Source organism: Solanum stenotomum, chromosome 9 (assembly GCF_019186545.1).
Source record: "Solanum stenotomum isolate F172 chromosome 9, ASM1918654v1, whole genome shotgun sequence".
NCBI classification, from domain to species: Eukaryota; Viridiplantae; Streptophyta; class Magnoliopsida; order Solanales; family Solanaceae; genus Solanum; species Solanum stenotomum.
The window spans coordinates 38,199,105-38,217,370 of NC_064290.1; the positions used below are offsets into that span (position 1 = coordinate 38,199,105).

General features: G+C 33.6%; 1 protein-coding gene and 1 long non-coding RNA gene across 4 annotated transcripts; one reads left to right on the forward strand and one right to left on the reverse strand.

The window, feature by feature from the left end:
- Nucleotides 1-1,921: 1,921 nt before the first annotated feature.
- On the reverse strand, nt 1,922-2,961 carry LOC125877998 (uncharacterized). The gene is made up of 2 exons (XR_007447666.1): nt 2,788-2,961; nt 1,922-2,353 (listed from the first exon to the last, which is right to left on the reverse strand). It is a non-coding gene; the product is annotated as an uncharacterized LOC125877998 (long non-coding RNA).
- A 6,497-nt stretch (nt 2,962-9,458) lies between these two features.
- On the forward strand, nt 9,459-13,420 carry LOC125875504 (pheophytinase, chloroplastic-like). 3 transcript variants are annotated; one of them, XR_007447425.1, is made up of 5 exons: nt 9,566-10,168; nt 10,811-11,387; nt 12,246-12,318; nt 12,418-12,574; nt 13,221-13,420. XR_007447425.1 is itself a non-coding variant. In XM_049556483.1 (4 exons), exons 2-4 carry the CDS (start codon nt 12,314-12,316, stop codon nt 13,296-13,298), a joined length of 240 nt encoding a protein of 79 aa, XP_049412440.1. In that variant the 5' UTR covers nt 9,459-9,536; nt 12,246-12,313; the 3' UTR covers nt 13,299-13,420. The 3 variants fall into 3 exon arrangements, 1 of the variants encoding a protein (XP_049412440.1); XR_007447424.1 differs by having other exon boundaries at nt 10,811-11,362; XM_049556483.1 differs by lacking the exons at nt 9,566-10,168; nt 10,811-11,387 and adding an exon at nt 9,459-9,536.
- The last annotated feature ends 4,846 nt before the right edge of the window (nt 13,421-18,266 follow it).

The window sequence follows — 18,266 nt, forward strand, 5'->3', positions numbered from 1 at the left end:
AATTTTTTTACTACAAAAGCATCTGTAAGGGCAAGTAAATCATCGCCTAACTTGGTATTTCGATTCTTAGGAATGAGAATCTGTGGTGGTAACTTTAGGGGAGCGTTTGAGTTGATTTAACCGTGGAAAACCCTGGTTTAGGTGGAATAATCATGAGAGTGTCCTGCGCTTTGAGATTAGGATATAATTCCAGTATAATTTTTGTTTTGCATTATTGTTTATAGAGCAAGAACAAGTTAGGTTTCACAACAAGGGGAAGGTTCAAGTTCAATAGAGCTTTCAGGCTTGATTTGAGGAGGTGATGGGTGAATTGTTTCTTGTTTACATTGTATCTTCATGTTAATTGTTTTGTAAGTGTTACTTGTACAATACGTGATTAGGGAGTTAGAAAGGGATGAAACTGAAATGATATCTTGTTGTCAATTTTAGGGGTGGCAATTTTTGCCCATATAAAGTGAAAAGGATCCATTTAATCCATATTTATTTAAATGGATGACTCATATTTTTTAAAGGAAAAATTACAGAAATCCCGCCTTTTAGTTTACTTAATACCATTATCCCCTATAAGTTTTACAAATCTCCAAAATCCCTCATTTTCGCGCATCAGATTAGTGTATCTCGCACATCAGATTAGTGTATCATGTATAAAATGTAATGTATCTTACTTAACGATTAATGTATCTCGCGCATCAGATTAATGTATCAGCGCTTATATTATTGTATCCGTTTGAGGGATTTCTGTAATTATAAACTTTTAAGGGATAGATTGTAATTTTGCCTTAAAAGTATGTGATTTCTGTAATTTGCCCTTTTTTAAATGGGTAAATATGTTTTGATATATATTTAAGAGATCATACAAATATGGACAAAATGGGTAAAATATGAGAATTCATATAGACTCATAGATCACCCAATCATAATAAAAAAAAATATCCTTAATTGCACTAAAACTTTATAAATCTATATATTTTATTTTGTTTTTTAAAAAAAAGAACATTAGGGGGTCGGGTGGAGGTGTAGGGTAGGGTAGAGGTGGGGTGGGAGAAAAAACTAATTGTCTTTTAAAAAATATGGGTGGGGGCATGGGTAGGGGGTAGGTGGAGGTGGGGGATGAAAAAAAATTAACTTTTTTTTAAAAAAAAAATTATGTGGGGTGGGGGTAGGGGGTTCGAGTGGGGGTAGGGTGGGAGGGAGGGGCAAGGTGTGAAAAATATTTAACTTTTTTGTCATTAAAAAACAAATTGGGGGTAGGAGGGTCTGGATGGGGGTAGGGTGGAGGTGGGGGGGAATTTTATTTTTTTTAAAAAATTATTTTAATTGTTGTTTTAAAAAACAATTGTTACCCGTGTAGGGTGGGCGAATTTTTTTTATTAAAAAAATTGGGATGGCAGAGGTGTGGGTGGGGAGTGGGCTGGAATGGGGTATGGAAGTGGAAAAAAATAAATTCTTTTTTGTACGAAAAATTATTTTTTAAACAATATAATTATTCAAGAGTGGGGTCGGGGTGATAGGGTTGAGTATTAACAATTTACTTTTATTTAATGTTTTTTGACTTTAGGAGATTAAAGTGGGTTAGAATCATTTTACCAAAACCATATTTGACCAAATTCATAATTACCCATATTTTATAGGATAGATTGTAATTCAATCAATTTTGGCTCAATTCATCCAAACCTGATCCAATTTACCGTTTGCCACCCTAGTCAATCTCATATAATATAATAACCCGAGACCAAAACACAAGAAAAGGACGCATCTTTTGAACACTAGACCTAAAACCACCACTTACTGCCATTGATGGCCCTGGTGGCCGGCGGATAGCCTCCACTGGAGAATGCTCCCTCCACATCCACAATACAACCCTCTCCTCTAACCACAAAGTTCTCAGAAGTATTAAAATCAGATTACAACACAATGCCAATTCAGAGGAAGACAGTGGTTTACCTACATGCTGAGCCACAAATCACTTGGAAGTCATCAGAAGTTCAACAGATGATCATACAAGAGAATTTACAATATGCAATTCTAGGAAAGTTCTCTTATGATAAGCCAGATTTACATGAATTACGTAAAGTAATCCCAGTGCAATGCGAGATCAAAGGGCCATGCAACATAGGACTATTAGAAAACAGACATGTTTTAATACGATTATCTCTATTGGAGGATTATGTGAAGATGATGTCGACCCCAGCATACTATTTGAAGGTGCACAACTTGTACTGACAAATGAGACCATTGAAGTGGAATCCTTGGTTTGTTCCAGAAGAGGAGCCATCAATAGCAGTAGCATGGATTAGTTTTCCAGACTTGCCGCCTAATTTCTTTGCTAGAGAAGCCGTCTTCTCACTAGCCTCTGCAGTTGGAAAACCATTAACAGTTGATATGGCGACACAAAACAAGACTAGACCTAGTTGTGCAAAGGTTAAAGTGGAGGTAGATTTATTAGCACAACATCCACAGAGGATTAAAATTGCAGAAGAGGATGAAGTCAGAGGAAAAGTAAATTCTAAATGGATCACAATCAAGTATGACTATCTGCCAAAATATTGCAGTCATTGTAAGCTACAGGGACATAGAGAAACTGAATGTCGTGCATTACACCCAGAGCTGGAAAGGCAATTTAGAGAAAACCTTGAGGAAAATAAGGACAAAATGGGAACAGCAGCAACTCAGACTAAAATACTAAGTAGTGGTAAAGTTGTTGGTAACACACAAAGAAAGCAGGAATGGATGCAGCGAAGAAATAAATATGCAAAAGATAAAAGGGGAAGGATAACAGAGATGTACAATGGCAAAAATAAAGTGGAAGCTGAAAAACATACCGAAGGAGTCGGCACTAATAATGCCTTTGCAACTCTGCAAAACAATGACAAATTAGATGATACAAGGGATGCTACAAGTGCAACAAAGGGGACCAAGGAGACTGAAGAGAACAAGGACAGGGAAGAAGAACTTAGCAGCAACAAACAAGCAAATGGGAACAAGGCAATGGGTGGATATTAATTTTAAAAAAGACAAAGGGACAAAGGAGAATCAGATAACACAACCACAAGTTAGTTCTAACAGTAAACACGGTGTAGGCAGTGAAACACCTACGAATAACACAGGCACACAAGAGAAAAGCACATGTGAGATAAGTTCAAAGGAGAGAGTCATTCAGAAAAAGAAAACTCAATGGGAAAATAAGACGGATGAGTTAGGGAACAGAGAGCAGACAACAAGTCAGAATCAGCTAGAATTAACAAAGCAACAGAACACACATGATGAAGAAAGGATAGAGGCAATAGATACAACAGAACGGGTCATTTTAGATCCTGACAAGGAAGAAATTGATGCTTCCTTGGCAGAAATAGAAATGCAAAACAACAACATTAGACGTGAGAACATTGAGAAGGAAACATTGGAGAAGAATATAAAAGAGGTGGCTAAAGCAGGAGACATTTCACCAAGACATACAAGGGCAATGGAGGAGAGTCATCTAAAAAACAAAGGTGGAAAATCTCAAAAGATACCTCACAAGCAACAAGACAACTACCAAAGAGGCAAGCTGCCTCAAAACACAGTCATTAATGATGAATAAGATCCTTCTATGGAATATTAGGTCAGTGAATACTCAACAAGCGTTTGAGAGACTGACAAATTAAAATAGAAGAAACAATTACTGGTTAATAGGTCTGATGGAACCTTTTCAAGATTTATCTGATTTGGAGAGATATAGAAGAAGATTGGGTCATGATACTGCTTTGGTAAATTGCTCTGGTCAAATATGGATATTCACAAAAGGTGTACATGTAGATGTTAATGAAGATTCTACACAACAAATGACGTTAAAAGTGGTACATCAAAACATGGGAGTTGAGGCCTTGGTCACTGTAGTGTATGCATCTTGTAATGCAATTAACAGGGAAGAGCTATGGAACTCAATACAACATATCTCTAGTCACATTTCCTTACCATGGTTGGTAGGAGGTGATTTCAATGTAATACTTTCTCCTGAAGAAAAATTGGGTGGGTTTCCGGTCTATTGTCAGGAAACTGAAGATTTTGCCAATTGTATTGCTACTAGTAGTCTATATGACCTGGGATACATTGGAAGCACTTACACATGGTGGAATGGAAGATCAGAGGATGCATGCATCTTCAAAAGGTTAGATAGAATTTTGGGAAATCAAAGATTAATGAACTTGTTTCCAACTATGAAGATCAAGCATCTTATTAAAAAAGGGTCAGATCACTCTCAATAAGTGCTGGAATGTTCACAGAATACTGAGGAAATTATCAAACCATTCAAGTTCTTAAACTTTTGGGCTAAACATTCCTCTTTTGAAAAGCTAGTAGAGGAACATTGGAGACTTGATTTTTATGGTAACCCTTTTTACATGGTACAACAGAAATTGAAGAGGGTGAATTATGCTCTCAGATCTTGGAGTAAGGAAACATATGGTGATGTGTTTCAGCAAATTGCAACATTAGAGGATGTAATACAGGCTCATGAAGTCAGATTTGAAGAATCTCCAACCTTACATAACAGAGAAGAGTTACATAAAGCTGAAGCACAATTAAGCAGATACTTACATCTTGAAGAAGAGTACTGGAGACAGAAATCAGGTCTGAAATGTTTTCAAGAGGGAGAAAAGAATACCAAATTCTTTCATTCATATGTAAGGGGAAAAAGGAAAAGTTGAAGCTAAATAGAATACAGAATACTCAAGGAGATTGGCTAACAGAGGAAAGAGACATAGCTGCTGAAGCCATAAGATACTTTCAGGAGCAATTTACAGAGGATCAATCTCAAAAAGAATTCTCTTTATTAAATCATATTCCTAGTTTGGTAACAGAGGAGCAGAATCAAAAGCTGGAGGAATTGCCAACAGAAGAAGTTAAAGCAGCAGTATTTGGGTTAAATAAAGAAAGTGCATGTGGTCCAGATGGATTTACAAGTATTTTCTATCATACATGCTAGAACATCATAAAAGAAGACATAATTAGAATGGTAAGGGCCTTCTTTGTAGGCCAAGAGATTCCCAGATATATTACTCACAAATTTGGTCTTAATACCAATAAAGGACCAGGTGCATACCTATGCAGATGTAAGACCAATTAGCCTGAGTAACTTCCGTAATAAAATAATTTCTAGAGTTATACATGAGAGATTAAAGAATATTCTGCCTACAATCATCTCGGAAAACCATACAGGTTTTGTTAAAGGAAGAAATATAGTGGAAAATATTCTTTTGGCACAGGAGATTATAAGGGATATCAGGATGAGGACAAAAACAGCAAATGTGGTAGTAAAACTAGATATGACCAAGGCATATGATAGGCTATCATGGGTATTCCTCACTAAAGTTCTGAGACAATTTGGGTTCTCTGAAGTTTTAATTGATATGGTATATAGACTTCTGTACAATAACTGGTACTCAAGTTGATAAATGGGCAGACTCATGGATTTTTCAAGTCATCTAGAGGAGTCAAGCAGGGAGATCCATTATCACCGGCTCTTTTTATAATTGCAGCAAAAACACTAACGAGGCGTTTAAATGCTCTGTGGGAAAATTAAGAATTCAAAGGATATGGTCTACCCAAATGGAGCCCAAATATTAGCCATCTTTCTTATGCAGATGATACAGTTTTATTTGTATCGGCATACAAGAAATCAATGAAGATGATAATTAGGGTACTAAGAAGATATGAAAACTCTTCAGGTCAGCTAATTAATTTGGAGAAGAGTGCATTTTATGTACATGAAAAGGTGAATCCAAGACTGATAGGAAGCATCAAAAGACTAACCAACATAAAACATGGAGCTTTCCCTTTCACATACTTGGGATGTCCTATATTCTATGGAAGAAAAAAGATTTCCCACTATGATTCAGTGATTAAAAAGGTGGGAAAAAGAATACAGGGATGGCAAGGAAAAATGTTATCATTTGGTGGAAGAGTTGTTTTAATTTCACATGTGTTGCAGAGTATTCCTATACATTTATTGTCTGATTTATCTCATCCAAAAGGAGTGATAAGACAGATACATATGATGCTCATTAGATTTTTCTGGAAAACCACTACAGACAGTGAAAGGAAGCACTGGATAAGTTGGGATAAATTATGTCTACCTAAGGAGGAAGGAGGAGTTGGTTTTAGATCTCTTGCTGATATATCTAAAGCTCTATTTTGCATATTATGGTGGATTTTCAGAACAAAGACTACACTTTGGAGCTCTTACATGGGTATAAATACTGTAAAAAGCTACATCCAGTAATTGCTCAAAGTACGGGAGCATCCGCCACATTGAGAACAATGATCAAGATTAGAGAGTTGATAGAACATCAAATATGGTGGCAAATTAAAGGGGGAGACTCAAGTTTTTGGTTTGATAACTGGACAACTCAAGGAGCGCTATATTAGTTCAGTCATGAAACCAGTCAAGAGGAAGAGATAGAGGTCAAGGAATTTGCAAATCAACAGGGTTGGAAAGTAGACAAACTAAGAAGGTGGTTATCAGAAGATATTGTACAACACATACTGAAAACAATCCCAAGTCCAACTTCTGATGGTATACTGGACAGAACATGGTGGATGCTTGAAGAAAGTGGAAAATTCATAGTTAAAAGTGCCTGGGAGTATGTGAGACAGAGGAAAGAGAGGCAAAGTAGATTACTTAACATGTAGGAAAAGAGACTTCCATTCAAAATATCTTTCTTTATTTGGAGAGTTTGGAAATATAGAATACCCACTGATGATATATTGATGAGAATGGGGGTGAACATATCATCAAGATGTTGGTGCTGTGATAATCCAACACAAGAAACTGTGGAACATCTTTTTTTAACCTCTCCAATAACTTATAAGTTATGGAGGATGTTTGCTCATTTTGCAGGTCTAAGATTAGAAGGGCAAAACCTAAACCAAGTGATAATAACATGGTGGACAGCACAGGCAGGTCACAAACTCCAACAAATTATGAAAATTATGCCTGCAATTATACTTTGGGAAATATGGAAAAGAAGAAATATCATCAGACATGGGGAAACATGACATATAATAAACTTGTCTATCAGGTTACCCTCAATGTATGGCAATTTGCAAGATCAAGCTTTCCAAGTATGAAACAATTTCCCATCAACTGGTCAGATATGGTAAAATTCTTAGAGAACTACATGCCAAGGATATACTACAAAAAGATCATATGGATGCCCCCAAATTCAAATACTATAAAGTGCAACACAGATGGAGCAAATAAGGGCAATCCAGGCAAGAGCTCTTATGCTTACTGCCTAAGGGATCAGGAAGGAAATTTAATCTATGCACAAGCAGAGGAGATACCAGAAACAACTAACGTGGAAGCAGAAGCAGTGGCAATAAAGGAAGCAATATATCACTGTACAACAAGGGGATTTTCGAGAGTAACAATAAAGACCGATTCATTGCTATTGAAAAACATACTACAAGGAAATTGGGAGATACCATGGAACATTAGAATTATAGTGGAAGACACTCTAACACTGATGCAATATTCTACTGTTAATATTGAACACATTTATAGGGAAGGGAATACATTAGCCGACTACTTAGCTAATTATGCATTTTAAATGACAGGGAGACAACAATTTAATACATACAGCGAGCTACCATTGCAGGGGAGGAAAATCCTCAACTTGGACAAACACTCGGTACCGAATTTAAGAATCAAGAACAAGGCAATCAGGTGATCAACACACAAATAATTGATGGTCAGGAGTAGATACATTACTACAAGACAGTAAAGAGTTCACAGGCACGACAAACGAAGACAGAGCACACAACTACGCTGCTCACGGAAAACAAAGCCAGAGCACAACAACTACACTACTAACACAGGTTACAGATCTAACACAAGATAAGTGTAAGGCGAAAAACAAGGGTATGGTGACAAGATTCAAAGAAGATAACTCTGTCATAGATGAAACCATACAACAACAAGGGACTACCTGGAAAATCGACAAACAAAAATGAAAACAATTGAGAAATGCAGATTGAGGAATTGAAAGGAAAGGAAAAAGATGAACTTACCGGTTAAACCGGCAGAAGTTCACGATCTTGAGAGAGACGTGACTTTCCTAATTTCAAATGGGAGAAAGATTGACATTTTCTAGGATAATTTTTGTGGCTTTATTTTTTTATTTTATTTTATTTTAGCTTTAGTTTGTCTTTTTCTTAGCTTTTGGGTCCACCACTATTGGGTTGGGTAAATCTTTGCTCTCTTTTTCACTTAATCTATAAAATGGCCCATGGCCAATATTTAATTAAAAAAAAAATCTCATATAATGAACTTGTCATATTTGATTGTGTTTTACAAGTGTGATTATGTGCAGTGTGAATGTGATTATGTGATGTACCACACATGGTACATGCCATCGGTTGGTTCGGGTACCAAGTTTGATTAATGATACAGAATATCTATTAGTTGTCTCTAGTACCACGCCTGGTACAAGTTTTATATCGATTGGTTTTCGGGTCACGTCTTGTACAGGTGATTGTTCTGTGTGTTGGTTCTATGAGTGAATCAGATTGATTTTATTGTAATGTTATTGAGCATATTTTTGTGATTGTTAAATCAGGATGAGGATTGGGAGTCACGTTTATGTTACTGATTGTAGCTATATTATCATGTTGTCTTGTTTTACTAAGTTTCTGTTAACTGTTTATATTTAGTATAATTGGAGCTGACCGATGATTTTATAACTAGTATACTATTAATTTTGTGTACTGATTACTGCACTTTCTCCTTTTTTGTTGAGTACAGGGCATATTTCAACGGTTGCTACACGACCTCAGTTGTAAATTTGGCTCTTTCTGAGTCCAAGGGTGAGTTGCTTAATTCTTTCGGGATGCTGTGGGTTCATCTTTTTCCTCAGTCCATTTTTTTGGACTTAGACTTATTTTGTTTTGGGGTTGCATCTCCTTATTCTAGACTATGTAGATGTTTCGGGACATGACTTTCAAATTTTAGGAGGTTATGTCCGCATATGTTTTATCATAATGGGTTTTAGTGATGAAACTTGTTTTAATTGTTGAACATTGTTACTTCTAGTTTTTTAGATGATTGCGTGTTAGTAGATAATGTTGGAAAAATGATTCTAATATTTCAAAAAGAAGTATTGATATTATTCATTTATATTTATTATATAAATGAGTGTTAATATCTTTTTGATTATATTATAAATCACTATTAAAGTTGGTAATATATATATATATATATATATATATATATATAATATTATATTATATTATATTACCCTTATTTAGAAGTAGTGTTGGGACTAACACAGCTCTAAGGAGTGGTATCAAAAGCATTTCAAGTTGTACTATAATATCAAAAGCATTTTAAGTTGTAGTATAAAGCCTCATAATTTTTGGCCATTTGTGGCTCAATTTGATTGGTCATTAACAACTGAAGGTTTTTTATTTCCACGTGTGAGAAATTGAGATTGCTTTGGGTTGATCTAAGGGTAATTAGAGCTCTTAATTCAATATCTTTCAAGAAGAGGATTAAACTGGTAAGTCTTTCGGTCTTTAGATTAAAATCTTTGCTTTTCTTCTTATAAATTTTTGGTTTCTTAATCTTCTCACTCTTTTGTTTTGATTTTTCAGATTTTGATTTTCTTATTTTTCTCACCCCTTTTCCCCTTAATTTCGTTTCTATTGGAGGTAGATTTGTTGTCAATTCTTGGGTGATTTCTGATTTTTTTCTTAGTTTATTATAAAATTTTCTACTTGCATGTTCTTATGGCTATACTAGAAGTTTCTGCACAGTTTATCTCGCTTGTGCCTTGTTATTCTTCTTTTGGACATGCATATATATTTGTTTGAGCAAAGTGTTTCTAATCATTAGTTATATCGCTACAGCATATAGTTTGGATGTGTGTGTTGGTATGGGTTTTAATATGCTTTGGTCCAAATAGCTCGCTTGAATGTATTTTTTTTATACTTTTGCTTTGCTTGGTATCATCATAAATGAAATAACCAAATTGGTACAGAGGAGAACATTTTCCAAGCAAACATCCAAAGAGTAGAGTACTAGCTAATACAAATATTGTGCATCACAGAGTATAACCAAAAGAAATCGACTCAAGGATTCATACATCATGATAAAACTACCGTCCAAAAAGAATAATTGGGGCATTTAGAGGTACTGAACCCTTTAATTCATATTGTTGGAGTACTAATATAAACATAATATGAGCTCTTCTTTGTGATAATTTGTTCATTGGGTTCCACTGCATCTCTTATCTATTCAACAACAATATCTACTACTGACTGCTAAATATCTTGTCAACACAGGCCCAAATGAGGTTTGGTTTGGTCGTTTAGTTTCATAAACTTACCAACTGTCAGTCTTTCCTATGACATGACATACTCTAAATTTTAGTCGTGTGTATTAGAGCTTAAATAGATTTCCGTTTAAGATAGAATGTCATTTTTAAGCATATCTAAATTTAGTGCCTGAACATTGTGATCTAACATAATGAAAAATCTACTAATTTCACTATTTATAGTTTTATACCTTTATCCTGCATTTCTTTCGAGCAAGAAAGCTAATTTCAGGAGAATTGTTGAGTGTAGCTTCTACAATTATTGAATGTAACTTCTGATGGTTTCTTTTGCAAAACGGAACAAAAGCATATGTTGTAATTAGATAGATAATTTTAATAAGATTTCATTTCTTCATTGTTTATAAATTCATGTGTTTTTTCTCCCTTCTCCATTCGTACTCATCTTTTTTGTGAGAAATTGTCCATTTCATTGTATAAGACTTTCCTCTTGATAATAGAGAGAAAGAAGATAACAAAAGGAAAGCATATTGAGACCGGACAACATTACCATAGACAGAAAATGCAAGGTGTTTGATGATATCCCTCATACCTATGTTGTTCGGACTCTTTACAAATGCTGACAGGTGCGTGTCGGGTCCTTCAAAAATAGTATATTTTTGAAGGATCCCACACCAATGCAGCAACACTTTTTGAAAGTTCGGGCAACTTAGTCTCATACTACTAACAATGTTTTTTTTCTTTTGAAATTTCAAGAATATTTTGATATATTGTGCAACCATTTGATAGGTACATCATCATGATTAAAAGAAAATTCAAAAAAGTACTTTCTATTTTTCTACTGAATAACCTTGATAAAGTAAATACTATGCACTGAAACTTATACATATATGTTGGGATCCTCTGTGAACTAAAGAATTACTAAGTGTAGTCCTAGTGCTATTTTTAAATGATCAGTAATTTATTATACAGTCCATGTTGCAAGAGAAGCTTTGAAGAAATGATGAACTTTTGATCCATAGAAGCTTTTTGGAGTTACCTCATTGAATGTTGTGAGAAACAATACTTTCGTGATAAGTATTATCCAATAAACTACATTTAACTTGGATCAATTTTAATGTTTATTTATAGTGTGCTCAATGTTTACCTTTGTTTCTACCTCTCGACCTTTCGGTGTAAATGTGTATCTTTGTTTATAATAATTTGTAAAGTGAAAAAAAAAAGTATTCATAGAAGCAGAAGTATTTTTTGTTGATAACCAATAGATGAATAGATGGAATAACTTCATTCTTCCTTACGAGTAAGTTGGGGATAATTTTGAGAGTACATCTTCATTCCTTTTTGTACAACTAATAGAGCAGTGTTCATACCCTCTTTAGTACAAATTTTTACTACTTTTTGTACAATGAATATAGTGGTGTTCGCACCCCTCAAGTCTTATTTCTAAAATAGAGCAATGTATATTTTGATGTCTTTATATGTTCTTGATAATTGTGTGGCATTTTTAAGTGTGATTGTGTATATTTACATCTGGTGAACTATGACCTTGAAGGAAAGGAAACACTAATATAAATCAAATTTATTCAGTTGAAGAAATGGTTAAATTAAATTACTCTTCGTAGTAATTAATCGTGACTCAGCTAATAATTATAGGGAACTACTCTTTGGGCTTACAACCCAGGAGGTGTGCTTCAAGATAGAGTTGCTACATTCTTTATAGTAACATAAAATATGATTTTGAAACTTTACTACTGTATTTTACACAAATTGATTATTGGCCAAAAGATTGTAGTTATGAAATAATGATTCAAAATGACTGTAGGGGAGCTTTTTCAATACCAGAGGAATTTTCAAGTTCTTTTCTTATGTTTTTTGGTGATAAAGAAAGTATATCAAGTTATGCACTTACCTCTGATGTTGTTATCTCTTCTGCAGGGCGTGCAACTATCCCTTGCCTCAATGATGTTCGCTCCTCGGGGACAACTAAATTCAAAGAGGCACTGATGGGGTAGGTAAAGCAAGTAGTATTACATAGCCGTAGCATTTCGCTTGCATGTGTTTTCTTATAATGTAGCAAAGCTTAAGTCTTTCACCTTTCTATATTTAGGTGTCGAATGAACAATCTACTGGTCTGTCTTATTTACGGAAAAGAAGATCTATGGGGGACGCCTATTTGGGGTTTACAAGTGAAACATCAGTTCCCTAAAGCTCCATATTATCAGATTAGTCCGGTTGCTCACTGCCCCCATGACGAAGTCCCAGAGGTACGCCGTTTTACTTAGCTATGCATCTGCTTTTGACATTCGATCTTGTCAAGTCAATGTGCTTTCTCATTGTTTCCATTTCTTCACTTCCTGTTCAAACTATGTATACATATGCAAAAAAGTTTAAACATGATATAAGATTACCTCTTTATTAGAGCTTTCAATACTTTGTCCTTAATATACTAAGGCTGTTAGGATTTGTCCAATTTTTAGTTTGATGAAGTTGATTCTTTTAACAAGAAACAAGAAACATTTATTTTTCTACCATCAGATATCTCTCATTTTGTTTATATATATATCGGTTCAAGTTTGTTTTTGTGCCTTTGGTTTGCTTTGTGAAAGTTTGAAGTTGATAGATTTCAATGTGACTGCATTTGGAGGTATTGATTGTTTTTATATGTAAAGAGGAAAGGGATAATACATAATTGTGTTTCCCCTGCTCTTCTTTAAACTACTCTTTCAACAGAAGTGGAAAGCTAAAATTAAAAATATTGCTAGAAAAGGAAAGAGATTCTTTTTGAAAGAAACTAAAGTAAAAGTGAATCCTTTTTTAAAAAAGAAAAAATTAGACAGAGTACAACAGATATTGTTTCTAATCATCCACTCTGAAACTTTGCAATTTATCATTGCATGTTAGTTGTTGCAGGAGAAAAAGAACTCATCTTCAGAGTTTCCATCAAGTATTTTGACATTTCAAGCAGAAGATAGTTCTAGATATATGTAAACAGGCTTGTAATAACATTACAAGATATATTTGATTTCTTTTCTTCGTTTATGCTATAACTTTTAACATTAATGTTGTACATGTTACTATAGTTCTGCCTGGAGGCTCGTTACTCCCTTTATTATAGATTCATGTAACTTACTTGAAAATATAAAATGTTGGGCCCGTGCTCAACATGGGACATATCCAATCTAGTAGTATATATATATGGCAGTTGCAATGTCTACTTTTGACCAAAATAAACTGTCTTTAATATATTTTATGATATTGACTCTTACACTATAGTTCTTATTCCTTTGAGATGTTGGCAGCTTATTTTCCTTTGCATATATAATTTTGTTTATGTAATGCTGAGAAAGGTGAAGTGAAAAAATCAGAGAGTTGAACTTATATTCTTTCCCTATTTTATTGTGCGGGGTTTTTCTTCTATTGAATCTTTGTTAGTTTCTGACTCCTAGTTTTATACTAGAATAACTTGTTGAATTCTGGGGGATACACCTCAATATCAAGTGAAATATTCTTAAGGACGGTATCTTTTGACATGCCTCAAGCTGTGAAAATTTCTTACAAGTGTTCATGATGAAGTGTTTTCCATAGGATTTCCAACAATCTTAAGTATATTCTTATACTTATTCTTAAGAAAATACTATTTGCAAAATCGTCAGTGCTCCTTTATCTCTTTAAAATGGGATGTTAAAGTTTTGGCGTGGACGGTTAAATGGGTGGCTGCAAAATTCTAACAAGGTAGAATATTTGAAGAATGATTTTTAGTTATTCTTGTAGTTGGGTCATTTCTACTGAGCAAAGACAACAAAGGAATTGTGAGATGAATTGAGGTACTAATTAAGATTACTGATTGCTAATAGGAATGTCAAATTTCCATTCCGTCAAACAAATAGGAGGTCAATTGAATTTGTGTTCATAATAATAAGGTACGTACCACAATTCTTTACCGTTTTAATGGATGTGTATAGTTAATTAAGTCATTATACCCCTTAATGTAGAAGATGATTCGGAGAAATGATAATCCCGTTAAGAAAAAAAATTTGTAAGCGGATGATATAAATTGTTGTGGTCAGTTTTTAAGGAAATCTTGTGGCTAATATGTGAAAGATTGGTTGTTAGACTTTGACGTTGTTGAACACATTTGTGTGAACTAAAATTTTTGTGTTCTACACCCATATTGTAGAAGAAGAAAAAATTATATATGCTGGTGATTCTTGAAGTTCTTAAAATGAAAATGTTCTTCTTATTTAACTCACATATGAAAGATATTGACATTATTTGTGCAAGTTGATGCCTGTGGAATTGTGAGAAAAGATTGAATTAATATTTAATTTGAGTTTGATAATGTATAAACAAATGTTGTTATGGGCGATGAATATTTTAAGCATGAATTATTTGTGGTTAATATTTTTAATAAATGAAAATTCTAGTGCTTATATTTATTGATTGAGCCATATAACTTGTGACATTTTAGACCTATAGTCTACTTAATTTATTTTATAGTAAGAAAATGCAAGGTATTGATTTTAATATTACTTATTCAAGCATTATAAGTGCTATATTTGTGTTTTGTTGATTGACTCGTGTAATACTGATTATTGTACTTCACGGTGTTCAAATTTTATACATAAAAGATTTGTTACAAGGTTAAGAAAATATTTTATTTAAAAATGGTATAGAGAAAAATAATTATTGATGCCTATGTCGCATCTTTTAAGAATGGAATTTGTGTTGAACTAAGTGTATAGAAAAATACTTGTTCGTGTTTTTGAGTATCTAAATTTATTAGAATTATTTCTTTCAAAAAAATTTGGTAAGGAATCTTATCCATTTTGTTGAATCTTTGATTGTGTATATTCTCAAACTGTTTTGCTTCTTCAGTAAATGAGACGGAATTTTTTTGTTTATTTTAATTTTGTTATGTTTTGGTGTATAGTATGCATGTTACATACTTATGTGTTGTGAAAAAGCTACTCCACTATTTTTAATTATTTAAAAGTGTAAGGGTGTCTTATTAAGGTTATACTACATGATCCTAAAAACATTAAAAAAATTGATTCAAGCTTTTGATTGTATGCTAATAAATGTTGGATTTGTGGTAATCAATTGTGATATGGTTGACTTCAACGTTAGATTTGAAAAAATAAATAAAGAATTATTAAGTTTTTAAAAAGTGATTATATTCCTCATGTTCTTATTGAAAATTTAATTCCTTCTTGATGCATTATTTTGGAAAGAAGTCATTGGTGATACATGCATGAGAGGTACCACAAGTATAGTACCCAATAAAGTGAATATTTTGTTGTACTAGAGAGGTACAATGATAGTAAGTGGATTTCAAAATTCATAAATAAAACTTGTTGTGAAAGAAAAAAAAATTCTATGAAAAATTAAGACATGTATTTGAGACATAATAAGATAAAACAACTGTTGTGACATGAAATTATTATGTGTAGTAATGGTGAATTTTATCAATTCACAAACCAAATCAAATATCAAAGGGAGTAAGACCTTAGTCAATTTTAGAAGATCAACAATGATGGTAATCCTATCTATGTGATTGGAGATCCTATGAATCAGGTTCATATGGATAATAACAAGTCATTAGTTGATCAAGTAAGCACTATAAAATTATGTCCCTCCTATGATGTGTGAACATAGTGCAACAACCTGCAAGGCAAAGTGAGGTTGAGTTAGAACTTTTAAACCAATTCATATCCCTTATAGATGGTGTATTGTTCTGCAGAATACACTTGATGATTCGACCTATATGAGTGTGAAGTGGTGCTGCTTCTATGAAATTGTGACAAATTTTTAGAGCACTCATGAATACTAGGACACGCACATGTCCTCTTAGTGCAAAATCGTGATAACGACAAGATTGTGTGAATATGATGTGATAGAATAAGACCCTAAGTTTATAAAAGAATTATTGGTTCATAGAAGTTCTGAACTTCACCAATTGTTCTGTAAGTTTAATCTTGTTTTGCCTAGGTCTGGTTCATTATCTACGCAATACAAAATTCGAAGCATTGTACTCATAAATGAAAACCCAGCAAAACTTCTTGTTTTATACTATTTCTTAATATTCTTTTGAGATATGTAGGGGATTGTTGGAAAAATAATTCTAATATCCCAAAAAGAAGTATTGATATTATTATCCATATTTATTTTATTAATTGAGTGTTAAATCATTTTGATTATATCATAAATCACAATTAAAGTTGGTAATATATATTGTCTTTAATATATTTTATGACATTGACTCTTACACTTTAATTTCTATTCCTTTGAGATGTTGTCATTTTATTGTCCTTTGCATATATAATCTTGTTTATGTAAATATTGAGAAGGGTGAAGTGAAAAACTTAGAGAGCTAAACTTATATTCTTTTCCCTATTTTATTGTGCTGGTTTTTTTGTTTTTTTTGGATAAATTACCTATATACAAACTTTATTTTTCATAATTTCCATTATTTACTACCATTTAAAAATATTTCCAAAATCCCTCTTTTTCCTTCCAAACCCCATTGTTCTGGATACATAAAGTTGCAACACTCAAGTACACGTTTCTCTTCCTATTTTCACTCCCTATTTCTCTTCCTATTTTCACTCACTCAATCTCTTCCTATTTTCACTCCCTCAATCTTCACTTCCTTCAATTTTTAATTTTCAAATTTGTTCTCTCTCCTTTCAGATCGCTCCACAACTTTTTTCAAAGAACTCAAGTAAGTCTTCGCTCCACAATTTTTTCAAAAGAACTACCGGATCTCCTCCCTTTCCACCTTCACAAAATTCATAAGGGAAAGGTGAAAGAGATGATGTATCCACATTGATCCTTGCAGCAAAATTATTTCCAGGGGATCCTCTTTTGTTGGTGAAACTGCATTATGAAATGGAAAAAGGTAGTCTCTACCAAATATATCATTTTATCATGTATCAAGTGTTGCTATGTATCTTCTACGGTTATCGAAATTTAGAAGAATATGTATCCGTACACAGTACCAAATTATATTCATGATACATTTGTGAGAGGAGAAGTCGAGGAAGGACACATGCTCGAGCTCTAAATATACCGTTGAAAATTGCCCAAAAAAGAGGAGAAAAAGTTGGATCTACCATTACATGGTCATCACTGTAAAAGATACAGTTTTTAAATGTATCTCATTTATTTTGATTCTTAAATTACCCTTTGTTAGTGTCATCACTGATCTGATACATCATTGTCACAACCTGAGTCTACACCCTGGGCGTGGCCGGCACTCGAGAACCATTGTTGGTCCCCAAGTGAACCCTCATCCTGGCTGACTACAAGCGGAAGACTAACTCAATCATACAAAGCTTAAAATTGAATAAAATTCATTAAACTCAAATACAAAGCTTTAACTCAAATGATTAACTCTGAATATAATAGTATATTCAACTAGCCAGAAACAGGCAACTCAAGTCTTTAAAACATTTAACAAAATAAATGAAACAAACTTCTGAAACTCTACTATATATCTATGAAGCCTCTAAATGACAAAGATGGAAGTCAGACAAGACCCACGAAATCCTAACAAAACTTAAAAGTAAAAGGAATCCTCCAGAAGCAAGGAGGCTCACCAAAGCTAACTCGAACTGTAAATGGTATCAACGAAGAGCTTGTTGATGATCCTAGCTACATGTATCTGCATCATTGCCAAATGGCGTCAGTACATGGAATGTACGAGCATTTAGGAGGAATTATAAAGCATAAACATAAGCTTGAACTGATAAAAGGAAACATACTTACCACGTCTCAACTCACTCAACTCAACTCGACTAAAAAATAAGATACTCAACTCAAAGATTAGACACGCAACTAAAAATACTCAACTCAAGATAAATCAACAATAAAAGATGCAACATATGGAAAGCTTTTAAAAACAGTAGATAATAACTCAATTGTATGCAAAGATGCAATAATTACTCAATTGTATGT

Coding starts and splice junctions, on each gene's coding strand:
- LOC125875504 (XM_049556483.1), top strand. Junction 12,575..13,220: donor CCCATGACGAAGTCCCAGAG/GTACGCCGTTTT, acceptor TAGTTGTTGCAG/GAGAAAAAGAACTCATCTTC.